The sequence below is a fragment of the Sander vitreus genome, chromosome 6, assembly GCF_031162955.1.
Source record: "Sander vitreus isolate 19-12246 chromosome 6, sanVit1, whole genome shotgun sequence".
Lineage (NCBI taxonomy): Eukaryota > Metazoa > Chordata > Actinopteri > Perciformes > Percidae > Sander > Sander vitreus.
In genome coordinates this window covers 13,316,877-13,334,359 of record NC_135860.1, presented here as the reverse complement: position 1 = coordinate 13,334,359, position 17,483 = coordinate 13,316,877, and the positions used below count along the sequence as shown (strand labels likewise).

At 40.0% G+C, this 17,483-nt stretch overlaps 2 protein-coding genes and 1 long non-coding RNA gene across 4 annotated transcripts; 2 read left to right on the top strand and 1 right to left on the bottom strand.

Annotated features, from left to right (window-relative positions):
- Positions 1-1,508: 1,508 nt before the first annotated feature.
- Positions 1,509-8,167, bottom strand: flcn (folliculin). Of its 2 annotated transcripts, none has more exons than XM_078252772.1 (12): positions 7,936-8,167; positions 7,557-7,769; positions 7,213-7,371; positions 6,883-7,104; positions 6,602-6,768; positions 6,407-6,498; positions 5,335-5,498; positions 4,955-5,068; positions 2,973-3,096; positions 2,712-2,837; positions 2,153-2,255; positions 1,509-2,074 (listed from the first exon to the last, which is right to left on the bottom strand). In XM_078252772.1, exons 2-12 carry the CDS (start codon positions 7,767-7,769, stop codon positions 1,867-1,869), a joined length of 1,692 nt encoding a protein of 563 aa, XP_078108898.1. In that variant the 5' UTR covers positions 7,936-8,167; the 3' UTR covers positions 1,509-1,866. The 2 variants fall into 2 exon arrangements, with proteins under 2 accessions (XP_078108898.1, XP_078108899.1); XM_078252773.1 differs by having other exon boundaries at positions 7,225-7,371.
- On the top strand, positions 2,768-5,362 carry LOC144519559 (uncharacterized). Its single transcript, XR_013502120.1, has 3 exons — positions 2,768-2,858; positions 4,927-5,087; positions 5,282-5,362. It is a non-coding gene; the product is annotated as an uncharacterized LOC144519559 (long non-coding RNA).
- A 222-nt stretch (positions 8,168-8,389) lies between the features above and the next one.
- leng9 (leukocyte receptor cluster (LRC) member 9) lies at positions 8,390-16,756 on the top strand. The gene is made up of 8 exons (XM_078252770.1): positions 8,390-8,494; positions 8,737-8,889; positions 11,257-11,344; positions 12,313-12,437; positions 12,535-12,861; positions 12,989-13,235; positions 13,833-13,950; positions 14,043-16,756. Exons 2-8 carry the CDS (start codon positions 8,745-8,747, stop codon positions 14,706-14,708), a joined length of 1,716 nt encoding a protein of 571 aa, XP_078108896.1. The 5' UTR covers positions 8,390-8,494; positions 8,737-8,744; the 3' UTR covers positions 14,709-16,756.
- Positions 16,757-17,483: the final 727 nt, after the last annotated feature.

Below are 17,483 nucleotides of genomic sequence, written 5' to 3'. Positions count from 1 at the left end.
TGTCTGCTCCCTTTAAGTCTCGGCCCCTCCCACCACCACACGTTTTACCTCACTATTGACTGACCCGGCCCCCTCCCCCCTGCTCCCCACATTCCCTGACACCAACCCTCTTAGCCCCAACCTACCCCCTCCAAACCAGGCCCAAGGAAGCTTAGTCATGCAGTTGGAGCGTATGTTTTTCATTTGGACTCTCCCCCACACCTCTGTCTCCTGGTCTGTATCTCTCCAGTCAGTGTGCAATATTATACTGTTTAATCATTCTTTTTAAATACATCAAGAATCACATTCCCTGAAAAACTGGATTGCAACACCACATCACAAGAACTTGCAAGTCATTCCATGTGTGACAGCTTTCTGTAGTCATTTCTGTCAAAATCGGTTCCACAGAGGTGGCTGGTGTGATTGTGACATCTAATATTGTGCACAGCTGTCATCATCCTGTCTGTAAAGTCCCCTCAGGTTGTAAAGTCCCCTCAGGTTGAAGTGGTGAAGTGTCGTGTTATTTTGGTTTTCTGTTATATGTCATGAGAGGAGTTATTTACAAATGAAAAAGAAGGAAGTACAAAGTTGTTTCTTCATGTCAAAGAGAAATTGTTCTTCTGTGTGTCTTTTTTTTTTTTTAACACAAGCCAAAGGAAGCAAGACAGTCCCATCTCTGTTAAGGGGAAAGGAAACTAGAGACCAGCAGCAAAGAACACACTCCCAAAGGCATCATCAACTCAAAACCTCTTCACATATATTAAGTGTTTTAAAGACCGGTCTCCAGTCATTGTGCTGTCTTCCTGTTTCAGACATCGCTTGCATATTGAGGGAGGTAAATATGTAACTAATTTGTGGAGCTGCTGCAAATTATGTTTGCACTTCTTTTAGGGAATTTTGCAAAATGAAATCCAGATTTGAGCTAGCCAAAGAAAAGCATAACAAATAAAAGGTACAACTCTATTATGACACAGTAGCATACTAGCAATGTTGAAAAGTAGATATTATTTTTTTTTTTACAAAGAAAGCTAGTCAATCCTAATATTTACTAATTCACTTTTCCTTTTAAATTGGACTACATCAGTCGGAATTACCTTTTTAACACAATCACTACACAAGTATGGTCCGCCCCCCCCCAATTTAAACAAAGCCGTATGTTGTTGAGTTTTATTGACTGAAGTCTGCAAGCTTCAGCAAAGCTACAGGCTCAAATAACTGTGGTATGAAAAACAAACTCAGCTTTTTAGTGGATCAGTGTGCGACTGGCTCATTAAGAAGCCAAACTCCTGCTGATGTGGTCGGCTGTACTGGAGCGAGGCCGTGTTATGCAACCACTTTGTACATTTCAGGACACTAGAAAACATGAAAGTGTTGTCTTACACCACTTGAGGCTTGTTGGCTGACAGCCACTCAAACAAGTGAGTAGGAGCTGGCAGAGAAAAGCTGCTCTCCAACTCACTCCCTTTTTATTCTTCCTGTTCACCACAAGATGGAGCCAATTTGTGAAATTAAGAAAAAGGATGTCAGAGTGACCGTTCACATATTCATTTATTTCATTTTAAAACATCAGAAAAAGAGTAATCAAAGTGCAAAGTCTATTAGTATGAAGAGTTCTTCTACAATAATTCCCTTTGACAAACAAAAGCCCTCATACATTATCCAAACTGGCCAGATGTGTTAATCTGTGCAGGATCATAATCAGGGTTAGGAACAGTAGATTTGTCATTACTTAAAAATGCTCTCTTTCATTCCACTAAAAGTCCCAAAAAGTTCACAAAACTGATGATGAAAGGATTCTTGCTTTCACTTTCCCTTCATTAGTATCTACCCCCCCCACCCCCGTCAGCTCCCTTTATATTACCCCCTCTACCTCCTCCTCCTTCTCTTTCACTGGCTGGGGCTCCTCTCCCCTCCCCGGACGGCCGTCATTAAATGACTCTTGTAGGTTTTGCTGAGTCCAGTCATCCAGAACTTGAGCAGCCTGACGTTGTCCTCCTCGCCCGGCCCTGTGGCACCAAGAAGGGCCAGAACCTTCTGGGTGTCCTCCCTACCTCGCCCGTCCACTTTAGAGAACTTGAACAGCACTTTGACTTTACTGAAAGAGAGAAAATCGGCTATGAGAATCTTACTTAAATCCAGGTGGTCTTAATAAGAGTGAATGGATTTTACTCACTTCATCCACTCTTCCTTCAAACACAGCAGGCAGTGAGACACAACGTCCACAGACAAGTTCTCATTAGACAAAGCCACCTCAAGCTTGTTCAGTAATGTGGGACCTGGAAAAATAGGACAAAGATTATTTGGCAGTTCATCGTTCATCATTATTCTATGGTGCTACATCCTTTTTTTATAGTGTTTCCTGCTAATTCAAATACCACCCAAGAACATTGTGTTTGGTCCCTTTTGTCCATTATCTCAAAAACTGACTTGTTGACAGAACAGTTTTGAATGAAAGCTGGGAGAAATACAGGCTGTGGGCCAAATGACATATCAGTTTTTAATGAGGATTCAGATCCAGATCCTTCGACGGGACATGTCTGAACATTTTCACATTCACGCCTACTCCTACTTAAATGAAAAAGAAATCTGGCCCACATAACCCAACACTAAGTGTATTTTGATACAGATTCAAATCAAAAGTATTTTCTGTGATTAATTAAAATGAGTATGTTCATTCACAAGTGGCAGCAAACATACAGTGACTATTTATAACTTCAGGTATGCCCACTCACCCCTGTCGGTGGGCTGTGTGTTGGCACTGCTGATGGTGAACCGATAATGGGAGGAGATATCGTCTTCACACGCTGCTGAAATCTGATAGCTTCTCTCTGAACTGACATCCACCAGCACTGAAAACTCTTCAGGACAACAAAAGAAAGGTAAAGTCAACACAAGATAACCTGCATGTACAGGCCTACAACTTGTAACAGCAGTTCTCTCTGAGATTTCATACAGTAATCTGTCACAGAGTGAGTCAACAAGTGCTCTTGTACCTGAGGAGCTGACGTGTGTTGGAATAGGCACATCTGGGCTGAGACCCAGAAAGTTGCATTTGTAGGCCTCCTCGTACTGAGCACTGTATGGCACGGAACGCACACAGCCTACTGGGAGTAAAGACTGATGGGAAACAGGACAGAGATTCAGATTATGACCATGGTTTGCTAAGTAAGCATGTTAATGGCCTTGCTCACCCACTCAGTTATTCTGGCCAATAGGCCTTTTTCACACAAGACAGTTTGATATGTCACAGTAGGAAATAAAGGTGTAAATAATACAAATAACGATGCCTGAATTCCATTTAGCCGGTATTATTCTTGCTGCATCAATGGCACACTGTCATGGTTAACAGGGACACTTGAATAGAACTGAGTCATCGTTATTAGCAACAACTGTGTTTGCCACAATGACAAGTCAAAATGTCTGCTGTAAAAGACCTGGGAAGTAGCATGAAACATGCAGTGACGAGAGAGGCTACATTTCCACCTGGTATTAAAATCAGACCTGAATGTCATCCGATCACAAGCGGACAGCTCTAAGTACGTGTGCTGATAAAGACCCAACATTTCCTGATTTTGCTGCGTCATAATAAAAGCTTTTAAATAACAAAATAACGAAGGACTTTAATTGTAAAGAGTTTATAGGAAATGAAGCCATTGCACGGTTTTACAACCGCTGCTTTGACAACTCAGGCTGGCCAGCTTCTAAATAACAAAAGGAGAAGTTGCTACGTAAGAGCGGTAATGTATGTTGTTATATCCTAAATATTCGTGAGTCACAGATCTCCAGACATCCAGGGATATAAGAGCAGGCAGCACCGATTCACCCTCAGTGGTTTCTTTGACATGAGAATACTTTGAATGAGTAAGTAGTTCCGCTCACAGTTGAATAGGCAGTCCTTAATGTGGCTCAGGACACAAACTTGCACATGCTGCTAAAAGAATGTGTCATAAACCATGTGGTCATAAACCACCTCCGAATGTGGTCTGAGTGATCGGATCGCAATGCATCTTCAATGCGTCCCGTGTGCATTCCACTTGTGATCGGATCACTCAGATCGGATTTTAATACCAGGTGGAAATGGACTCAGGCATACAAACACATGGCAAAGTACTCAAGGCGCGCGCGCACACACACACACACACACACACACACACACACACGACGATTGTAAACAGTAGCCTAATACAATTGGGCAAAGCAAAAGTGCAAATGCTACTGGAAAAACTAAATCATTTAATTAATTAATTTAACAGGTTGCTTATATGAGGTAGGTGGATATGACAATATATACTCTACATTGTATATTTAACAGACATGTTTAAATTATGTTTACAGTAACACTATAAAATATATATTAGGCTACTTGAAAGGTGCATGCTTGGAGTTGTAGGATGGGATGCATAACAATAGGTAAAAAGCAAGGACAGAAACACACACACACACACACACACACACACACACACACACACCTTTTCACAGAAAAAAGGAACAATGAGCGTCTAATGAAAACAGTTACATGCTCAGTCTCGTTTGTGTATCTTGCATAGAAAGGTCAGGGAAGCATGTTCAGGCAAGGACAAGTTCAAGGTGTGTAATGGTGGGTAAATAATAACATGAAATTAGAAAAAAGGGTTAGGGAGTAAATGCACAATGATATCTTTGTGGAGAAATAACTGAAACCCAATTCAGTACAATCAGTTTATATCACATCGAATATGTAGTCCATTTTTTTCTTAAATCATCACATTTCATGAGTACTTTTCAACCTTGACAGCACGAAACATAAATGTTTGGTGTTAAATGATTGTAAGAGTTACAATTGTGTTATACTACACTGTATTTAACTTACACTATGGGTCAACTAACGAGGACCCTCACAGGTGTTATCACTTGCCCTAATTGATATTTACACACATCATAATAACGCTGTCTCTCCTAACGAGGCAGAAAGGGATGCAGCAGTAGAGTAAACTACCTTGAGCACCGTGAAAGCTGACTGGATGAGCCCGGGGTCAGCGCCTCTCCATATGACCTGATTTCCCATGAGCACGTGCCACACTAGCTGACGAAACTCAGCAGCCCCGAGGACCTGCAGAACAAATCAGACGGTAACGTACAACAGCTCACAGATACATTATGAGAGCTAATGTAAAAATGTGAATTAACTTCTTTAATAGTCATTTACTAAAATGTATCAGATTAATGCCATAAAACTATAACTGTGTTTGTAATGCTGTCCCTAGTGGAAGGTTGAAGAAACAATACAATTGAGCTTTTTATGGCCTTTCTTTTTCTTTTTCAGTTTTCTATTTTCTACACAACAAAATGACAAGCTGAAAAAATACCTAGGTTTACCTGTCTCAAATGCCTCAGGGACCTACATTTTGGGCCAGGTAATTCATTTAATTTTGCGTCATCACACAGGAAGTTGAGGCCCAGCTCACTCTCTGATTGGTGCCGCTGTGACATAGAACCGCCTCCTTCTGCTCCCTCCCAGCAGCTCATTTCCTCCTCTTGCTCTTTTGGAAACAGAGAATGACATAAAAACAGAAATAGCGATGATCAAATGTTTTCAAGCCAATTACCAGTGCAGGGGAAATTTCACAGGAACGTTTTTACAAGAGCTGGTTATTAGTCACACTCCATATATAGAGTGTAAGGTGCACATGATGCTATTTCCAAACTAAAATCAGCACTGTACAGTCTCACCTCTTATCTATGACTTATTTTTAATACTAATAGATTTCTGAGCCAGATCAAGATGAAACAGCTACCTCTGTAGTATCAGAGTGACTGAGAAACTTAAAAAAAACAAAACAATTTATACAAATTGATATTTTTATTTGTACTGCTTCAATATTGATAATGGAATTATTTTTCCTTTTCATGACTTGGAAACTGTGATTTTGATAAATGCTAAAGAAAAAAAGTGTACAATAATAATAATAAAAAAAAAAAAAAAAAACGGGAACAGGGTATTAAAATTCCACAACATAAGAGCAGCGCTGTGCTCGGGAATATCTCTGTAAATCTTTTAATCACTTTCTAAATCTTAATTAGTAATTGTGTAAACAATTTCTGGAAAGGCAGACCGTGTATTTGAGTACAATGGCTCAGTGAATAACCCTGTTTTTTTCTGGTGAATCACACTTTCACCAGAGACTTCTCAGACTGATGATAAAACCATTGCAGATTGTGCAAACACATGACATCTGCTGATATCATCCTCCAGCAAGAGGCCAAACCTTGTGTGGAAGGCGAGCGTTGCCATAGTAAATAATCTTTCTTTTTCTGATAAGTTTTATGTCACTGGACAATTTTTTCATCTTGATCTTTCACTCAGTTACAGGCTTCAACAGATGTTAGATGGGTAGACACAAAAGTTTAGTTAAAAATCCTCCTGTTTGATTAAGGACAATGGGACTACCTGTCTGTCTCTCTAAAAGCACCAGTGTGTCCTCAGTAGGCGCTCCCTCCAGCAGCTTCTCTGTCAGACGACAACCACATGCCTTCAGCAGCCTGGAGACATTGTGAAAACATGAATCCACATATCAAGGTGAGCCATTACAGACAAACCACAGCTTGTATGTCACAGAGTAGGGCTAACACTATATCGACTCACCAGCTGAACGAGGAGTGCAGGCTGGCCCAGAGGTTGGGATGCTGGGTAAGAGAAGTTAGTGATCGGGCTGCGTTGCCACTCCTTTGGTGTGGGAAAACTGCAGGAGAGAATACACTATTCATCCTCACGGCTCGCTGGGGACAAACTCCTTGTTCGTTGTCAAACACCTGATGGAGAGAACAAGACATTAGGTGCCCTTATAGATACTTGTGGAATAAGTCTTCATATTTCTATTTGAGTAATCAAAATAAAGGCATGTTGTGTCGGTGTGTGCACCCCACCTTGAGGGCTGTGCTTTGCAGGCTCTGTATAGTGAGTCTAAGGTGGCGTAACAGGAAAGGCCAGGAGTTGATGAGGTAGATCCTGTCCATTGCTACCATGACAATACTGTACCAGCGCTGGAAGCCCCTAGCCAGGCTGTCTTTGATAAAGAAGGTGTGCGAGAACACAAAACCGTGTTGCTCATCTCCAAAGAATATTGGTCCTTCGCGGCCGGGACAAACCTGATGTAACAGACAGAGAGAAAATAGGTAGAAGTATATGTGGCGACAGAAGTTTATCTAGTGTATGAGATGTGTGACTCACACACACACACATAGATGCACACGTACATTGCCGTTTACCTCACAGCTGAGGCTGCGTACGCAGGCCTGACGAACCACGCTGAATAGCTGTGGCTGTCTGGGATGCTGGTGGCTCAGGAAGCGAATGCCTGTTTCATCGTCAATGCTCACAAAGCCCGGGTGAGATGCAGGAAGAGATCGACATCCCTACAACGCCAGAAGAGGAAAATGTGTACTTTGAGATAGTGACAGGACTATGGACTCACCTCGACCAGAAGTTATAGCTATAGTGTTATAATGTAGAAGACAGGTAGGGAGATGGGTGGTGCTGTTCAAATGGAGGCAAGTTTTTAAATGAGCTCAAGGTGAGTTGACAGTTGCTCTGCGCTCACCTCACACATTTCTCCCCTCTGTGTGGCCGAGCTGTTGGCCCTCATTGTCAGCCCTTCACCTTCCCGGTCACCATCTCTGTCCCTGTCCCCAGGCACTGGGGCACCTGCCTGGGATGAAGGGGATGGGGATGGAGGGTGCAGTGCCTCGGTACAAAACAACGTCCGAGGGCCATGGAGCTCACAGAAGTGACAGAGAGCGACCAGAGCATTCATCTGAAAGGGAGATTACAAGTTTTTCAAATGTTTATTGTGCTAAATATGTTTGCCTTGATATGAGCAATAAAAAGCAGAACATAACATTTGTTTCTGGTCAGTCACTGATATTACTAGCTAGATTACACTAGGGTTAGGACATTGTCATTACAGCGAATCGTCTTACCTTTAGCACAGAGCCAATTTCAAGAAATGACTGGTGATCAATGCTACTTCACAAAGAGACATTCATTGGTCGCAACGTCCACAAAACCCAAAAGCATATTAAAATAGTGATATTAACAAACTCAATTCTTGATTTAGTCCGTTTTGCAAAACTCCATGATTCTCAGTCTCTCATATTTAGGTTTTCGACACTTTTCTTGTTCTGTTTTTCTTCTGTGCGGCAACAACAGATCCTGTCACATGATGCAGAGTCACGCGCTCGAGCACAAATGACGAATCCCAGTTTTGGCTGCGCGAACGTTATTGCAATTTTAACTGTTGAGGCGAAAATGTCTCGAGTATTTTTTAAAGCGATACGAAAGTCAGCAAACAACAGACGTATTTGAGAATGTCAGGCTTTATATAATGTTTCCACAAAGGCATTTGTCGACGAAAGACATCTTAAAACTACATTTCCCATGATGACTGTGTGATAACCAACTCAGGGTCAAAGTGCGAAAAAATAAGTCAGAATCGTTTGCTCCTTCTAACCGGTCAACACAGTCAACAATATTTCCCAGGTGATTTTTAAAGACGTGTTTATGTTGTATATGTATTTTCTCAAATATGACGATTATGTCTGTGGGAGTTGTTATGTAATGTAAATGTTTTTAGAACGCTAACCAACCACTTCCGCATTAGCTGAGTTTTCCAGTTTTATGAGTGTCTGATTATTCTTTGCCATTCTGTCAGGTCAAACAAATATAGCAGCAAAGTGAAACAGCAGACGTTTTGAATGTAACTTTGCCTTTTTAAATCACAGATTTGAGCATGGCTTCAGACGGGTTAGGAGTGCCATCATTTCCAACAGAGGACCCGAGAGATGATGGGACCCACCTCACAGACACACCCAGTCCAGAGGCAGGGGTCCCCGCTGACCCTCACTCTGGCAAAGACATCCTAAAAGCCCCAGCAGGTAAATAAACTTGTACATCAGGATAGTAACTGTTTGGTGTTTGTTAAATGGGTCTCTGAAGGCTAACTAACTTCTCATTTGAGACATTATATAGCTATAGGTTAGCCCAAACAATGTATCATAGCAATCAATCGATTAATTGTATTCGTCACATCCAAATCCAGTATCCAATACAATTCCAGTGAAATGTAATCCTGTCTCAGTCAACTTGAGTATCCTAGACTTTTTCTTGCAACACCTGGTGTAAATATTACTGAGATCTGAATCTTTACCAAGTGATCAAATTAAATTCCCCAATCTGTGACACAGTTCTGTGTTACTGTGAACACTTGATTTCTGGTAAGTTCTTAGTTATGCTTTCATGTGGCTGGAGCCCCTCTCATTGGAAAGCGGAGCTGAGGAAGTTAGCAGACAGTTGTAATGAAATCCAACATTTTCATTTCATGCCGGGCAGCTCTGCTTGAAATGGGCCAGGGGATTAGGAAGTGAGTCACGAGCCATGAGTCTTCGTCCAGTATGAGACGAAGACTTATTATCTACTTGTATGACTAGACTCAAATACCTGATAAACTTTCCAAGGAATAAAGAATTCCACAAGTAATATTTACCCAGTCACTTCCAGTCTGGAGATTTTACTGATATCTTATGTCTGGAAGCAGTTTCAAGACTGCTATCAGGGCTCCAGACTAACTTTTTTTCATTAGGAGCACAGTGGCTCCCAACTGAAAATGTTAGGGGCGCAACCAGAAAATGTAGGGGCACACACCGTAAATCAACATGCTAACCAAATATTCACATTTATTCTAATTTCCACTGTATTACTAATAATTACTTTGATAATAGATGCAGAAATTACAATGTGCTGTTTCAAATTCAGTGTCACTTTTGAAGATGCAACATAGAAGGTTAACCAACAGCACCATCGTTAAAAAAATAAAAAATACAAATATATATGGTTTATATATATATATATATATATATATATATATATATATATATATATATATATATATATATATATCTATCTCAGCTCTAGTCTACAATTACAATGAATTCAACTTAAAATTAAACATACATTGTTTAGGCTACTACTGAACAGATATCGGTACCGATACCTGAAATTCGGTTCCGTTACCCAACAGTACCTTTTTTTTTGGTACTTTCCCTCTATATTTACAAAACAATTATTTCAGTTGTAAAAAATATTGTCAAACCTATTTATCCTATGTACTTAGAACATGATGTTATTTTATTAGAACATGTTACACTCTAAAGAAATTAAACAAAAATAAAAATAAAACCCCTCCCTCTCTCCTCCCAAACCCGTCCCTACAACCTATTAAATTGAATAATTATTCATTTCTTACTCACTGTAACTTTTATTCTTGTATTTGTATATTCATTTTTAGCCTGTTTTATCTTCAACCTGTGCCAGTCAGTGTTATCTTAGTGGGAAGGAAGACTTTACCGTTAATAAGTAAGGGATTTGGGGCGTGAGTCACATCCAGTTCTCCTATCTGGAAATAGCGTTGCAGCGTGTGTGGTATGTGTTTGAGTTTACAGGCTGACATTTGAGTCTTCTGGGTCAAGTAATTGCCACCTATTACATGAGTTTTTTTTTTTCCACTACCAGTTTTCCTCTAAGGGATTAATCACTTATTTAGTCATCAATTGTAATATCAGATCTGCTTAAGATAAGGATCAGAAGGAATTTAGTAAACAAATTTAAAAATTGAGGACAGGTGATTATTAGGGATCATATTTCCTATTGCTGTACGTTAAACATCTATGTGTGATCTGGCACACAAATATTTCTCAGGAGACACGACTCAACCATGTATTAAAAACACATGCAGAAACAAATACCTATTTTCCTGCTCTAAGTATGACTTTCTCTTTTACTGTATAATACTATTTTCATGTATCCAGCCTGCTGTCTTAAGTAAACAGTTTAATCTGAGAACATCCTGCTGTTATAGGTATTTTCAGTGTTTCACTGTGTACCTGTATCCTCTCTCTTCAACGTCACTGCCTGAGTCTTATTCAGCCCGCTGAGGCCCTCAGGCTGTTGAGTAGGGAAGGTTGGGTGATCATGTTTGTTTACTCTTTACCTGAGAGAGACCCTCAACATATTGGTGCAGAATTAATAGGGCACAAAGACTAGGCTGCTGGAGTTACATGGGGTTACTTTGTGCAAAATCTGCTTTCTTATTTTGCTGTTGCTTTGTTTCTTTAATTAAATGTAAATCAGAACCCATATTGGGAGGCCGCTCACCTTTTATTACAGGCTGTCATTACAGTTTGATTACACATCTGTCCCACTTCCTTTTACTCTGTACTTTCTCTCTGTCGCTTTATCATTGACAGAGTCAGCAGAACAGGCTGGAGTCAACATTTGCCAATTTTTCCTGAAGGGAAAGTGTCATTTTGGCCACAGATGTCGTTTCTCTCACAGGTCAGCTTACTTTACCGTTTCGGCAAACTCACAAACACGATAAAGGATGACTTTTCATTAGAGCTGGGCAATGTATCAATATTATATCGATATCGTGATATGAGACTAGATATTGTCTTAGATTCTGGATATCGAATATCGTAATATGGCTTAGGTGTTGTCTTTTCCTGGTTTTAAAGGCTGCATTACAGTAAAGTGACGTAATTTTCTGAACTTACCAGACTGTTCTAGCTGTTCTATTATTTGCCTTTAACCACTTTAGCCATTATATCCTTATTACAGATGACTTTTTATCTAAAATCTAATTGTGAAAATGTTTTGTAAAAGCACAAATTGTCAACCCTACAATATTGTCGCAATATCGACATTGAGGTATCTGGTCAAAAATATTGTGATTATATTCTCCATATTGCCCAGCCCTACTTTTCATTTTGTACTTTGATTCTTCAAATATGTACATCATTTATTTTTAGTAACTGCAACACTAAATAGGTTTGCAAATTATTGTAGCACCAAGGCGGCTAGCATTAAATAGATGGCTGCCTGAATGTTGTGAATATGATCAGGGCTATTTTAGTATAAGCGATGGGGGACAAAATCCAAGCTCCTCACTCTGTGTGAAAATTTACGTCTGCAACAATTTAATTATAATAATGATAATTACAATAATTAAATTTTTTTTAATAACTATAACACAAAGCGGTTGAAAATCATTGTAGCACAACTTCTAGCATTACATGATTGATGGTTGTCTAAATGCCATTTCCTTATTGCTAAACTCTATCTGCAAAGTGTGTTGTGTGTATTTGTTATTTGTTATTTTTATTGGTCAATCATTTCTCATATTGCACATCATGACTAAATATGGGTGCTGTTCAAAGTTCAGCATGTGAAGACTAAGAGCATTTTTTCCATCTTCACATGTACCTTCTGATATTTTTTCCACCCTTGTTGCTCTCTTGTCTTAGTAACACATCAATAGCTGATTCAGGGGCTGTCTCATCTGACCAGAGTGACAAACAAGATGGAGAAAAGATGGAAAAACACAAGAACAAAGTGAACAAAGCAACAAAGCCAAAATATGAGGCAAAAGGTCACTCCACATGTCATCTGATAATGACAACATGAGGCCACTTTTTCTGTACATTAATGTGTTTTAACACTTTTCTTTATATCTTACTCTCCCGCAGAGGTGAACAAAAAGCCTCGCATGCGCACAGCAGATGACGTTATCTCTCGGATCCTGTGGGACCCATCTGCGGATGGATCAGAATTTGTAGTGGGCTATGTGGATCGCTTCCTGGGTGTGCTGGAGCGTCCCTTCAATGACTTCAACTGGGACACTGACCCCTGCGACTGTGATTACTCTTCTGAGCTGGCCCTGCCCAGACACAGGATCCAGTACTTCACCTACAGAGGGCACCGCGTCTGGGACCGCCACAGCAGGACTGACAGAGTGTTTGGCTCCACCGGTCAATCTCTGGCTCCCCCCTTTGGAGAGGAGGAGGAAGTAAAGGGTAAGAGTGGACCCTTTATTGCTACCCCACCTTACATACAACAAGATACAAACTGACATACACAAAATTTACAAAAGTCTGTACTACAGAATTCACACTGACGAAATCTAACTATTTGTTTCACAAGAAATGAACACAGAAGGCCAAGACAGGCTTATAACAGAAGATCAGCCACCTGCTGTCCGTGGGCAGGAAGAGAGTGAAACAGACGAGTGTACTCATACTGAGAACACACATCTGGAGGAAGAGAAGCAGAGTGAAATTAATACTCACACCCCTGACTCAACACAACCTGCTCCAAAGTGTCAAGGAAAAACTTCTCCGGAACAACTGGAATCACAAGGAGCATGTGTTTTGGAGGAGGCTGCAATGAGGTCTGGTGTTCATGTTCATTTTTTATTTATTTAAATTGAACTGAGAACAGATAACTCCTGTACACAACAAAATAGTATTTTTACTGTCTACATTTTGTATACTTAGCCTCTATACTCAATGCAAAATGCCAACTTAGTCAAAGTGAAACGGAATTTAGATCATCTTTAGCTTTTGCAATGTGATGTATTTCCAAGTAAAAAAATAGAGCTGCAATGATTAGTTTATGGACAGAAAACGGATTTGCAACAATTTTGATAATCAAATAATACATTAATAATAATGTCTTTGTCATAGATGATAGTAAACTGAAAACATTTGGGTTTTGGACTGTTGGTTGGACAAAACAAGACATTTGAAGACGTTAAAATATTTTTTTACATTATTATTACTATTTTACATTCATTACATATGATTGGTATATAACAACAGATAACTAATCAATTATCACAATGGCATAAGATTACAACTTGGATTTTACTGTGTTTCTAAGACATAACATTTTACATTTAGGAAATTGTATGTTTTGTTACTTGGAAAGCAATCTTGCAATATACTCTCCTCCCTTTTGAGTAATTTTACTCGCGTTTTGATTTTAGACCTACGGCTACAACAAACCAAAAGTCCTTATCCCAAAAAGAGGGCGCAAGCGTAAAAAAAGAGGGTGCGGAAGAGACTGAATGGCAAGAAAGCTGGGAAAATAATGAAGATGCTTCGGTTTGTACAGCACAGTTCATCCTGAAATACCTTATTATCCAACTATTACAGTTCAGGTTTAACAGTGATGCTCTCCTCTCTACTATACACAGAGTTACCTCGGAGCCATGAACATCAGCCATAATCCATCAGCACCTCTGGAGCAGAGAGATGAGAAGCGTGGTGTTGGTCGCCCCCCTAAAAAACGACCCACGCACTTCATCACCTTCAAGGCCAACACTCCGGCTATCCTCTCCTGTTTCCAGCAGCTGAAGGAGGAGATCACCTCCCTTCTGCCCTCCTCTGCCCCTCACTGGCAGACTGTCCCCAGCCTCCATGTCACCATGTGCCTCCTGAATTTGCCCGGCCCAGCTGAGGTAGCCGCTGCTGGGGAGATCCTGCGACGGTTCGCCCATTTGGATCGTAACCCGCCGGTGTCTCTGACCTTCCCTGTGAGGCTGAAACATTTCAATGGGAAGGTGCTGTTCCTGAGCCCCCAGCCTCAGCTTCACCTCCAGCAGCTCAACAGTGGCTTGCTGGAGGCCTACAGGGAGGAGGGCTTTCTCCACAAGGACTCCTACAATCCGCGCTACCACCTCACACTGGCCAAGGTAGAGGGCATTGAGGTAGACAGGATTTTTGAAGGGGTGGGGGACCTAAAGGTGGGCAAGGGTTTAAATTTTGGCCGTCTGCCAGTAAACACCTTACACCTTTGTGCCATGGGAGTTTCCAAAGTAGATGGTTTTTATCAGACCGTGTGCACAGTAAATCTTCGATAATAGAAGAGTGGGGCATTTCACATGCACACACTACAGTACATACATGTATGTTAATACAATGGGTACAATACCTCTGAGATTTGCACTAGCCATGTGACCTCATCGACCAAATGTAATGTCTGCGTTTTAAGTTTTTAACTTAATTCAGATAAGATACACTTTTAACCCTTGTGTTGTCTTCCCGTCAACCATGCACCTTTTAGTTTTTCTGGGTCAAAATGTAGACTTTTTTCAACGTTTTGGACGTCTTTTTTGACACTTTTGTTGCTTTTCCACCGATGTTTTTTTCACTTTGTTCAACGTTTTTGTCACTTTTCCCCAACGTTTTTTCTGCACCTTTTGACGTTTTTTGTGTGTTTTTTCCCCACGTTTTTGAAGCTTTTCCCAACATTTTTGTCACTTTTTTCAACGTTCTTTTATAAAAATAAAATTCAAATGCTATGAAATTGAATAAAACTTGTGAAGAGCGTTGTAGGGAGCCATCCACGTTATTTCTTTTGAAAATTTGGTTGAAAGAAACCCAAATTTCTGATATAGAAACTTTTTGAAAACGGGTCAAATTTGACCAGAGGACACGGGTTATATAAAGGCCTAAAGGGAGTGAAATTAACTTAGCACATCAACAAACACTATGTTTAATTATAGTAAAACATTATTAAGATGCAAAAGTCCACTACACTTAAATTATAATATGATTAAAAATACATTTATTTTCCTCAATGAATGCAATTTAATCTGGCGTATGTTATATGTCCTATTGATATTTCAAGATGAGAAATGAATGTACACACAGAATAATAATATAGGGGATTTATAATGCAAGCTGATATAATACATCCAGAGCTTGCTAAAAGCACACTTTGCCTGCCTGAACAGAAGAATATAAAGCCTAAAAACAGATATACATTTTTTTCATATTCATTGTTCTTTCAATACACTTTTCATGTTTCAATGCAAAGTTTTAGCAGTCTTTTTATTTGTTGGCTTTAGTTGATCAAAATTGTAAATACACTATAAAGCCCACAAGTGCCAAATAAAACTAAAATGATAAGTCAATTAATCGATCAGTGGATTAACAGAAAATTACTTGGCAACCATTTTGGTTTATTTAATTGAAGTCAAGCAAAATGCCCCAAATGCCCTAGTTCTAGCTTCTCTATTCTCTACTGACATGCTGATGCTGATGTTGAAGTAACATGAACATTTTTGTTTGACTGTTGGTTACTAAACAGACAATTTGAAGACATCACCTTGGACATTTCCTTTTTTTTCGTTACAATTTTCTAAAATTGTATTGATCAAAATTAATAATTTAATTGAGAGACTAATCAGATTCATTGCTATACACAATAATATTAGTTGCAGACATAGTCAAAATGGAACCCACAGTATGAATCATGAAGAACTGTACTGTACATAGTTCATAGTCAAATCTGCCTTCAGGCCCTGAAGGGGACAAATGGAAGTAGTTGTGAAGGGTTTTTAATCAGCTTTGAGTCATTACTCACAGGATGCAGAGTAGAATAGTTACTTTCTTAAAACATAACATGGGGCGGCCTCTAGCTCACCCAGTAAGAGCGTGCGCCCCATGTTGGCTGAATCCTGCAGCGGCCCTTTGCTGCGTGTCATCCCCCATCTCTCTCCCCCTTTCCTGTTTATCCACTGTCACTGTAATAAAGGGAAAACCCCCAAAAATAATCTTAAAAAAAACAAACATAACATGACTTAAGTAGAAAGCAATTTTCTTTCCCTCTAATTATTATCTGGTGGGCAAAATGAGGTGTTCAGGGCCAAGTTCTCGCTTGCCATAAAGGCTGCCCCTGCCATAAAGGCTTATGTTATGTATGAGGCACAAATAGTTTATGAGGGAAAATATGATGTTTTCTTTACTGAAATGAATTAACCAAAGTAGTTTTACTCTGCAGCCTATAATATATATGTTATATGAATATTGTATGGATGGTGAACGATGACTTTGTATGCCTTTTACAATGAATTATAACCACTCGATTGTGAAGGACATTAAATATTGAATTGGTTATTTTAAATCCTGTGAGTGGTGATATTTTATCAGTGCAGTGATGGATGGCCTGGATACGGTACTGTTGCTGTAGTTTAACATACAGACACGCGGAGAACGCTTCCTGAACAACTCTTGCATACATAATATAATTTTCTGTCTTCTTTCACACACACACACACACACACACACACACACACACACACACACACACACATATATACTCTATACATAAGCTATATGAGTCAGTGAGTATGCTCTCTGGCTCTCTACTGTTTGCTCTCTCATTCGCATTATCTCCCTGCCTCCCTTCCCCCACTCTCTTTCAGTGACACAGAAAAACTAACGCCGCCCCCTCCCTCTTTGCTCATTTGCCTCTGCCCCCCTTTCTCCAATGGCAGACAAACACCGTACTCTTTTTACTCTTGTGTTTTACCATTATATCTCCAATGCATTTCTCAGTCAAATCACCCATAGAGCATCTTTATCAGCACGCTCTCATCACTTCTATCATGTTCTCCTCTGCGTCCTCGTCACTGAATCAGTGTTGATGCTGCTCTGCAGCCTCCACTGAAAGCTGGTTTTGCCTAAGAAATCCATTGCATGTTGCTTTCCACCCCTCTCTATTCATTGTTCACTACATCTCTCACCCTCCCTCCTCTTTCTCTCAGCATCACTCCCTGGGAACCCACTTTTTTTTTCTCAACAGTATTTTATGTTGCCTTTCCCTGCATCTCCCGCTCCCCATATTAATC

Excerpts from the sequence above, each read along its gene's own strand:
- flcn (XM_078252772.1), bottom strand. The coding sequence starts at position 7,769 with ATGAATGCTCTGGTCGCTCTCTGTCACTTCTGTGAGCTCCATGGCCCT. Across the intron at positions 7,372-7,556 it reads AGAGGGGAGAAATGTGTGAG|GGATGTCGATCTCTTCCTGC; the intron begins GTGAGCGCAGAG and ends CTGGCGTTGTAG. Across the intron at positions 5,499-6,406 it reads GCTTTTAGAGAGACAGACAG|AGCAAGAGGAGGAAATGAGC; the intron begins GTAGTCCCATTG and ends TGTTTCCAAAAG.
- leng9 (XM_078252770.1), top strand. The coding sequence starts at position 8,745 with ATGGCTTCAGACGGGTTAGGAGTGCCATCATTTCCAACAGAGGACCCG. Across the intron at positions 8,890-11,256 it reads CATCCTAAAAGCCCCAGCAG|AGTCAGCAGAACAGGCTGGA; the intron begins GTAAATAAACTT and ends TATCATTGACAG. Across the intron at positions 11,345-12,312 it reads AGATGTCGTTTCTCTCACAG|TAACACATCAATAGCTGATT; the intron begins GTCAGCTTACTT and ends CTCTTGTCTTAG.